Raw genomic sequence first — 10,139 nt, forward strand, 5'->3', positions numbered from 1 at the left:
ATATATATATATATGTGTGTGTGTGTGTGTGTATGTGCATTTTTTTTTCTTACTGTATTCGAACAATTTGCTGGTCTTTTTTTGTTTTATTCAATTTCTTCAAATTAAAAGTTCAACACTTTTTAACTTGAACTATGTCCTATAACTTCCGCTGATTGTATTACATTTTATTTATGATTCTTTATTCTTTTTGACATTTTATTATGTCTTTGTAACTCTTTTTTGAATTTTGGTTGAATTTCTATCAATTTCCAAACCTCTATTTTTGTCTGAAGTTTATTATTGTTTGTTGTTTGAAACTTGTATTTTTCGTCCTTTTAGCTCTTTTTGACCTTTAGGTTTTGCCGTCCTTGCTTTTTCTTTTTTTTTCTTTTTTTCGTTTTCTTTCTAGTGACAATTAAATACAAAACTATACATTTCGTACATTTAATCTTACGAAACAATAGTAATGAATAACGTTTACAAAAAAACTGTGAACAATATTAAAATCTTAGGTATTAGTCATTTTTCTGGAAGTGCATTAGTTTAAAATAGTTGCAGTCACGTTGTTGACAACATTTAAATGTATCGCCTCATACTTTTTTTTGTTGTATTCTAGTGTAATCCTTCGCACATGTTGCATGTTTCTTCTTATATATATATATATTTTTTTCTTTTTTGTGTGTGTTTCTGTTTCCATTGTTACAACTTCTTATTTGTGTATATAATTGTTGGTTTTTGTTATTTCAATTATTAAATTATTGTCCTCTGTGATGAGGTGGCGACTTGTCCAGGATGTACTCCGCCTTCGGCCCGATTGTAGCTGAGATAGGCACCCGCGATCCCCGCGACCCCAAAGGGAATAAGCGGTAGAAAATGGATGGATGGAAATGATTGTACTGTTATTAAAATAAAGTTGTTTTTTTTGTTTATCGACGATTTATTTTGACATACAAGAAAATCAAATTGAAAAATAAAGCTTTCTTTTTTTCAGCGTCGAAGAGTATTTCAAATTTCACATAACAAAAATTTAAATGATTTGTGATCAGAATGGGAAAAAATAAAATATGGACACAGTGTGTTAAGCTTTTTTTTTTTTAATTAATGTTTTTAATTATAATATCAATGAGAGATTTTTAATCAGTGCTATTTTGAAATTGTTACTAATATTGATAATTATCGGTGGCGACTTGTCCAGGGTGTACCCCGCCTTCCGCCCGATTGTAGCTGAGATAGGCGCCAGCGCCCCCCGCGACCCCGAAAGGGAATAAGTGGTAGAAAATGGATGGATGGATGGATCATTTTTGTTTGACTACTTTTAAATTGTACCGTGTCATGTTTGTGTGTCCTCTGATTATTGCTATTCGGAATGTTGCTGGGTCGGGTTTGGTTTTGGAATTTATTGCTTTGTTATGGTCGTGTTATGTACTGTTTTGTTGTATTGATTAATACATTTAAAAATAATAAAGAAAGGGACAAAAAAGAGATCATAGACAAACGTTGTTCTCATATCCTCACACCGGAACCGGAAATTGCCATTTAAAGACAAGACCGCGAACTTTTTATTTATTTTTATGTTTATTTATAAATTTCAACAATAACAAACATATTTGAAAAAATAATCAAAATAGTGCAAAAAACAGTATAAAACGTTATTAAAATAAAGTTTGAGGTGGAAACATTTTTTAGGGACGTCTTAACCAATCGCCTTACACAACCACGTGACTTGCACCCGGAAATTGGAAAGTAAACATACAGGCTCGAACTTGCAACGCTTTTGTTGTTTTTTAAGCCTTTCTGTTTCTATTTTTGGAATAATTTCAACCAAGTGGGCTACTTAAAGTAACATTTTTTTAGACCAGTTAGCTTTGGTTCGACGTCTACTCGTGGTCCCAAGAAGAAGTTAGCATTAGAGCTAACCAGGGATGTCTTCAGACGGGCATGAGTCTCTTCCTCTGGTCCGCTCCCTCAACACTCGCATCCCCATCAGTGTTGTCTTCTGCAACCGCAGTCCCCGCCTGGTGCAGCCGCTCTGGATAGACTTCCGCGGGGAGCCGCGGCCGTACAGCGACTTGCAGCCGAGAACCGGGCGAAAAGTCACAACTTACGTCGGTACAGTACAGATTGATTGAAACTTTTATTAGTAGATTGCACAGTTCAGTTCATCCATCCATTTATTTTCTACCGCTTATTCCCTTTTGGGGTCATTCAATCAAACTATCTCAGCTACAATCGGGCGGAAGGCGGGGTACACCCTGGACAAGTCGCCACCTCATCGCAGGGCCAACACAGATAGACAACATTCACACTCACATTCACACACTAGGGACCATTTAGTGTTGCCAATCAACCTATCCCCAGGTGCGTGTCTTTGGTTATAGTGTTAAAAATTAAAATGTACCTTCATTCACGCCTTGCTCGTGCCAATTTTCCTTTGCGTCGGAAACACAATCCACTCCATAGTCCAAGTCCTGACATAAAAACTTACTTGACATAAGCAGTAGGGACTAAACACCATGGCATGGAGAAGGAGGTTGAAGGATAATGAAAAGTTGCCAGGCTGACCACTACAGGTTTAAATAATGAAAATGATCATTACAAACAGAGGACAGGGGCGTGACATGAGGGCAAGGTGAAAATGAATGAGTTGGCATGGTGCATGTCTTTAGAGGTGGGAGGGGCCTATCCCCAGGTGCATGTCTATGGAGGTGGGAGGAAGCCGGAGTACCCGGAGGGAACCCACGCATTCACGGGGAGAACATGCAAATCCACACCGAGCGTGGATTTGAACCCAGGACTGCAGGACCTTCGTATTGTGAGGCACTAACCCCTCTGCCACCGTGAAGCCCCAGTTCAGTACATATTCCGTACAATTTACCACTAAATGGTAACACCCGAATAAGTTTTTCAACTTGTTTAGGCCTTTACCACTAAACGGTAACACTCGAATAAGTTTTTTAACTTTTTTAGGCCTACTGAAATGAGATGTTCTTATTTAAACGGGGATAGCAGGTCCATTCTATGTGTCATACTTGATCATTTCGCGATATTGCCATATTTTTGCTGAAAGGATTTAGTAGAGAACATCTACGATAAAGTTCGCAACTTTTGGTCGCTAATAACGTTAGCGACCTCAGTATACAGCGGGCCTCAGTATTCAGTATAAATAAATGTGTGGGATCACACTCCTCAGCCTTCCCGGTAAGGTTTATTCAGGTGTACTGGAGAGGAGGCTACACCGGATAGTCGAACCTCGGATTCAGGAGGAACAGCGTGGTTTTCGTCCTGGTCGTGGAACTGTGGACCAGCTCTATACTCTCGGCAGGGTTCTTGAGGGTGCATGGGAGTTTGCCCAACCAGTCTACATGTGCTTTGTGGACTTGGAGAAGGCATTCGACCGTGTCCCTCGGGAAGTCCTGTGGGGAGTGCTCAGAGAGTATGGGGTATCGGACTGTCTGATTGTGGCGGTCCGCTCCCTGTATGATCAGTGCCAGAGCTTGGTCCGCATTGCTGGCAGTAAGTCGAACACGTTTCCAGTGAGGGTTGGACTCCGCCAAGGCTGTACTTTGTCACCCATTCTGTTCATAACTTTTATGGACAGAATTTCTAGGCGCAGTCAAGGCGTTGAGGGGATCCGGTTTGGTGGCCACGGGATTAGGTCTCTGCTTTTTGCAGATGATGTAGTCCTGATGGCTTCATCTGGCCGGGATCTCCAGCTCTCACTGGATCGGTTCGCAGCCGAGTGTGAAGCGACCGGAATGAGAATCAGCACCTCCAAGTCCGAGTCCATGGTTCTCGCCCGGAAAAGGGTGGAGTGCCATCTCCGGGTTGGGGAGGAGACCCTGCCCCAAGTGGAGGAGTTCAAGTACCTAGGAGTCTTGTTCACGAGTCAGGGAAGAGTGGATCGTGAGATCGACAGGCGGATCGGTGCGGCGTCTTCAGTAATGCGGACGTTGTATCGATCCGTTGTGGTGAAGAAGGAGCTGAGCCGGAAGGCAAAGCTCTCAATTTACCGGTCGATCTACGTTCCCATCCTCACCTATGGTCATGAGCTTTGGGTCATGACCGAAAGGATAAGATCACGGGTACAAGCGGCCGAAATGAGTTTCCTCCGCCGGGTGGCGGGGCTCTCCCTTAGAGATAGGGTGAGAAGCTCTGCCATCCGGGAGGAACTCAAAGTAAAGCCGCTGCTCCTTCACATCGAGAGGAGCCAGATGAGGTGGTTCGGGCATCTAGGGAGGTGTTTAGGGCACGTCCAGCTGGTAAGAGGCCATGGGGAAGACCCAGGACACGTTGGGAAGACTATGTCTCCCGGCTGGCCTGGGAACGCCTCGGGATCCCCCGGGAAGAGCTAGATGAAGTGGCTGGAGAGAGGGAAGTCTGGGCTTCCCTGCTTAGGCTGCTGCCCCCGCGACCCGACCTCGGATAAGCGGAAGATGATGGATGGATGGATAAATGTGTGGGATTAAGTCTTTGGTACGAATACTGTCTATATTTAGATTAGTTTGTCCCTCCTCCACCAGTGGCGTGTGTATAGTCATGTCTTGTGAATGTGCCACCCAGGTCATCCGTGGATGTTTAAAGATGCAGAAAGCGATGACCTGTTGCGGGTGAATGGCAAGGAGCTGTTCCTCCCTGCTCTGGCAGGTGGTGAAAGCGCTGCCTTTGTAAATATCACCTTACCAGGTAAGTGTGGCCGCCATTACCACTTCATTAATCCATTGCGTACCTGGAATACGTCGGCTGCCTTATTCCACTTCCTTAAAGGGGAACATTATCACCAAACCTATGCAAGCGTCAATATATACCTTGATGTTGCAGAAAAAAAGACCATGTATTTTTTTAACCGATTTCCGAACTCTAAATGGGTGAATTTTGGCAAATTGAACGCCTTTCTGTTTATCGGTGTTTTAGTGATGACGTCAGAATGTGACGTCACCGAGATAACACACCCGCCATATTTATTTTCACATTACAAACACCGGGTCTCAGCTCTGTTATTTTCCGTTTTTTCGACTATTTTTTGGAACCTTGGAGACATCGTGCCTCGTCGGTGTGTTGTCGGAGGGTGTAACAACACTAACGGGGGGATTCAAGTTGCACCACCGGCCCGAAGATGAGAAAGTGTCTGCCGCCAGACCCCCATTGAATGTACCAAAGTGTCTTCACATTTTAGCGGCGATGCTAAGACAGACATGGCACAGAGATGTATGGATAACCTGCAGATGCATTTGCAACGATTAAGTCAACGAAATCACAAAGGTGAGTTTTGTTGATGTTGTTGACTTATGTGCTAATCAGACATATTTGGTCACGGCATGACTGCCAGCTAATCGATGCTAACATGCTACGCTAATCGATGCTAACGTGCTATTTACGCTAGCAGTATGTACATTTGAAACTAGATACCCACATTTAATGCGAAACAAACACTTACCAATCGACGGATTTAAGTTGCTCCAGTGTCACAAGATGCGAAAGTCCTGATCGTTTGGTCCGCACGTTTTACTGGCGATGCTAATAAGGCAGCCATGCTATGGGCCACTTCATTAAGTACACCCACGCTATGGCCGAATAGCGTCAATAGCTATTCGCTCAATAGCTTCAATTTCTTCTTCAATTTCGTTTTCGCTATCTGCCTCTATACTCCGACCATCTGTTTTAATACATGCGTAATCTGTTGAATCGGTTAAGCCGCTGAAATCCGAGTCTGAATCCGAGCTAATGTCGCTATGTCTTGCTGTGGTAACCGCCATGTTCTTTGTATTGGCAGCCCTGTATGACGTCACAGGGAAATGGACAGTCGCACCGCAAATAGCGAAAATCAAGAACTTTAAAGCTTTATTTAGGGATATTCCGGGAGGTGTAAAATTTTGAAAAAAACTTCAAAAAATACAACAAGCCACTGGGAACTGATTTTTATTGTTTTTAACCCTTTTGAAATGGTGATAATGTTCCCCTTTAACGTCCATCCCTGCGCAGTTTACAGCCTCAAGGACCGCGCCCTGCAGGTGATCCGACGCCTGGTTCGACCGGGGGACTACGGCAGCTTGGAAATAGCGCGGAGTCTCATCGAGGAGCTGGGGGATCCGCCCAGTTTGGCCAAGAGTCTACGGCGCTTGAATCATCGAGTGGAGCAGCATTTGATAGAGAGAATCCAAGGACACGGGGAGTGAGTCACAAGCGGACTCGCTGACTCTGGAGAATTGGAGACGCAACGAGGCGGCAGATCAAGACTGAACTGGTCAGCTACATTTCCTCTCTCTACTTGGAACTGAAAAATGGCTTTTTTCGGCACTCCAAATGTATTGTCGACCCTCACGGGAAAATATCCCTGTAGCCTCTTGAGTGCTCTATAGTGGCTGTGTCTCAACTGGAATACTTCCGTCAGTACACTTCAAAGTGTATGCTATATACACTGCATACTCAGTTCTTGACGGGGCGTATTTCCACAGTGTCGTGTTGTCCCAAATCTATTACTTTGTGCACTTACCGGAAAATACTTCTTCTCTCCTTTTGAAGAGTTAGTCCCTCCCCTTCCGAATATTGAGGGCGTTTGGGCTCCACTCACAATTTGGGGCGTATTAAGTAGAACATGCGTGTACTTCGGAGTGTGAACGCACTTATGCACTCAAAATGATACTAAATTGTGACAGAATACATAGGTGTGGTGGGGGAACCTAAATAAATCATTCTTTTCATGGCATATTAAGAGTATGTGACGATGGAACGTATGTTTTTAGCCACTCGGTAAATAGAAACTACTGTTTTGTTTTGTTTTTGTCTCATGAAAAATCTAAATTTTGACTTTACAAATAAATCTTAAGAATTTATATCTGATTAGTACCTTGGCAAAACAGCTTGCTGGCAAAAATTCCTACGTAGTTGGTGTAGCGCATGTCACATGACCACCGTAAGAGCCGACGAAAACATCTGGTTTTGCGTGCTAGCATTAGCTTATAGCTATGGATTGACCTCACTTTGCTTTCAAAGCATTAGAAGGAAGACTATTGAAGGAGGTTGGGCTCCACTCACAATTTGGGGCGTATTAAGTAGAACATGCGCGTGCTTCCAAGTGTGAACGCAGTTATGCACTCAAAATGATACTAAATTGTGACAGAATACATAGGTGTGGTGGGGGAACCTAAATAAATCATTCTTTTCATGGCATATTAAGAGTATGTGACAATGGAACATATGTTTTTAGCCACTCGGTAAATAGAAAGTACTGTTTTGTTTTGTTTTTGTCTCATGAAAAATTTAAATTTTGACTTTACAGATAAAACTTAAGAATTTACATCTGATTAGTACCTGTGCAAAACAGCTTGCTGGCAAACATTCCTTCGTAGGTGGTGTAGCGCATGTCATATGACCACCGTAAGAGCCGACGTAAACATCTGGTTTTGCTTGCTGGCATTAGCTTACAGCTATGGATTGACCTCACTTTGCTTTCAAAGCATTAGAAGGAAGACTATTGAAGGAGGTTGGGCTCCACTTACGATTTGGGGCGTATTAAGTAAAACATGCGTGTACTTCACAGTGTGAATGCACTTACGCACTCAAAATGCTACTAAATTGTGACAGAATACATTGGTGTGGTGGGGGAACCTAAATAAATCATTCTTTTCATGGCATATTAAGAGTATGTGACAATGGAACATACGTTTTTAGCCACTCGGTAAATAGAAACTACTGTTTTGTCTTGTTTTTGTCTCATGAAAAATCTAAATTTTGACTTTACAGATAAAACTTAACAATTTACATCTGATTAGTACCTGTGCAAAACAGCTTGCTTGCAAAAATTCCTACGTAGTTGGTGTAGTGCATGTCACATGACCATCGTAAGAGCCGACGTAAACATCTGGTTTTGCGTGTTAGCATTAGCTTATAGCTATGGATTTACCTCACTTTGCTTTTAAAGCATTAGAAGGAAGACTATTGAGGGAGGTTGGGCTCCACTCACAATTTGGGGCGTATTAAGTAAAACATGCGCGTACTTCCCAGTGTGAATACACTTATGCACTCAAAATGATACTAAATTGTGACAGAATACATAGGTGTGGTGGGGGAACCTAAATAAATAATGTTTTACATGGCATATTAAAAGTCTGCGTAGATGTTCTTAGCTGATGTATGTGACAATGGAACATATGTTTTTAGCCACTCGGTAAACAGAAACTACTTTTTTGTTTGTTTTTTTGTCTCCATGAAATATCTAAATTTTGACTTCACGGTTAAAACTTAAGAAATTACATCTCATTATTAACTGTGAAAAACGGCTTGCTGGCAAAAATGTGTACGTAGTTGGTGTAGCGCATGTCACATGACCACCGTAAGAGCCAACGTAAACATCTGGTTTTGCGTGCTAGCATTAGCTTATAGCTATGGATTGACCTCACTTTGCTTTCAAAGCATTAGAAGGAAGAAAATGAGTGTAAAGGACGTTGCTAGCGGATGAAATTCATCTATTTAAAGAAGGAAATCATCAAAGAACATGACTGAGTGTGTAGTGGCTTAGCAGTTGGAGCATTTTGCTGCTAGCCTGCTGCTTACTGAAGCAGAATGAGTCGATAACGCCAGACAAGAACTTTGAAATAATATCTGGTATGTTTTATCCATGAAAATATAGAGGAGCTGCTGATGCTGTGTTTGACTGACTGACAAAACAGCTTGAATAAAATATAGGGAACAGTGATTCTGAAACTGTGGTATGGGTTCCATCTAGTGGTATGCCAAATAATCACTTAATTAAATATTCAAACACAGTCTGACTGTTCAAACTGTGTGTAATGTTACAGTGGGCTATAATATTGAATATGCTTGTTAAATAAACCTCTGCCTTGTTTTTACTGAATACTCAGGCCTACTATGCTACTGTATTTCAATGTTGGCCATTATGGCCGTGCTTGGAAAGCCAAGTGTTTTCTGAGGTGGTACTTGGTGAAAAAATATTGAGAACCACCACCATAGAAGTCTGCTCTTCAAGTCAAATGCTATACTTGTTTGTACGACATTCTATTGTACTGTTTTTTTAGTAAAATATTCATTACTTCCATGTTAAAATTGAGATGCCGAGCGAAAAAGAAACTATTTCAACTAATTTCAGACGGTGACACTGTTTTGCAATGTAAGTTTTTGAACTGTCATAGGATGCCACCTGTGCAACAAATCCAGTCATGAAATTTCCTCGCTCCTAAATATTCCAAAGTCAACTGTCGGCTGTATTGTAAGAAAATGGAAGAGTTTGGGAACAACAGCAACTCAGCCACCAAGTGGTAGGCCACGTAAACCGACAGAGAAGGGTCAGCGGATACTGAAGCACATAGTGCAAAGACTTTCTGCACAGTCAGTGGCTACAGAGCTCCAAACTTAATGTGACCTTCCAATTAGCCCACGTACAGTACGCAGAGAGCTTCATGGAATGGGTTTTCATGGCCGAACAGCTGCATCTAAGCCATACATCACCAAATCCAATGCAAAGCATGGGATTCAGTGATGTAAAGCATTGGACTCTAGCGCAATGGAGTGATGAATGTAGCCCGGAATAGTTAGGGATGCATGGGATTCTGAGTATTTGTTCTGTTGTGTTTATGTTGTGTTACGGTGCGGATGTTCTCCTGAAATGTGTTTGGCATTCTTGTTAGGTTTGGGTTCACAGTGTGGGGCATATTAGTAAGAGTGTTAAAGTTGTTTATATCACATTCAGGGCAACTATTCCATCGAACGTCTGCTGATTTTCACCCGAACAATACTAAGAGCGTGCTATGATGGCAATGCGTCTAGCGCCCTCTACAACCGTAACAAACAGCTTGCCAACCCATGTTGTATGTAGCTTCTGCAGACACATGCAAGTGACTGCAAGGCATACTTGTTCAACAACCATACAAGTCACTCTGAGGGTGCCCGTTTAAACAACTTTAACACTCTCACTAATATGCGCCACACTGTGAACCCACACTAAACAAGAATGGTGGTAGCTGGGGTGTATAATGTAGCACGAAAGAGTTAGGGATACATGGGATTCTGGGTATTTGTTCTGTTGTGTTTATGTTGTGTTACGGTGCGGATGTTCTCCTGAAATGTGTTTGTCATTCTTGTTTGGTGTGGGTTCACAGTGTGGGCCATATTAGTTATAGAGTGTTAAAGTTGTTTATATACCA

At 42.2% G+C, this 10,139-nt stretch overlaps 1 protein-coding gene across 1 annotated transcript; it reads left to right on the forward strand.

Annotated features, from left to right (window-relative positions):
• The first annotated feature begins 1,687 nt into the window (after positions 1–1,687).
• vhl (von Hippel-Lindau tumor suppressor) lies at positions 1,688–8,833 on the forward strand. Its single transcript, XM_061890584.1, has 3 exons — positions 1,688–2,091; positions 4,543–4,665; positions 5,962–8,833. Exons 1-3 carry the CDS (start codon positions 1,905–1,907, stop codon positions 6,153–6,155), a joined length of 504 nt encoding a protein of 167 aa, XP_061746568.1. The 5' UTR covers positions 1,688–1,904; the 3' UTR covers positions 6,156–8,833.
• Positions 8,834–10,139: the final 1,306 nt, after the last annotated feature.

Source organism: Nerophis ophidion, linkage group LG02, assembly GCF_033978795.1.
Source record: "Nerophis ophidion isolate RoL-2023_Sa linkage group LG02, RoL_Noph_v1.0, whole genome shotgun sequence".
In the NCBI taxonomy this organism is placed as follows: Eukaryota; Metazoa; Chordata; class Actinopteri; order Syngnathiformes; family Syngnathidae; genus Nerophis; species Nerophis ophidion.

Coding starts and splice junctions, on each gene's coding strand:
- vhl (XM_061890584.1), top strand. CDS start 1,905: ATGTCTTCAGACGGGCATGAGTCTCTTCCTCTGGTCCGCTCCCTCAAC. Junction 2,092..4,542: donor AAAAGTCACAACTTACGTCG/GTACAGTACAGA, acceptor TGTGCCACCCAG/GTCATCCGTGGATGTTTAAA. Junction 4,666..5,961: donor TGTAAATATCACCTTACCAG/GTAAGTGTGGCC, acceptor ATCCCTGCGCAG/TTTACAGCCTCAAGGACCGC.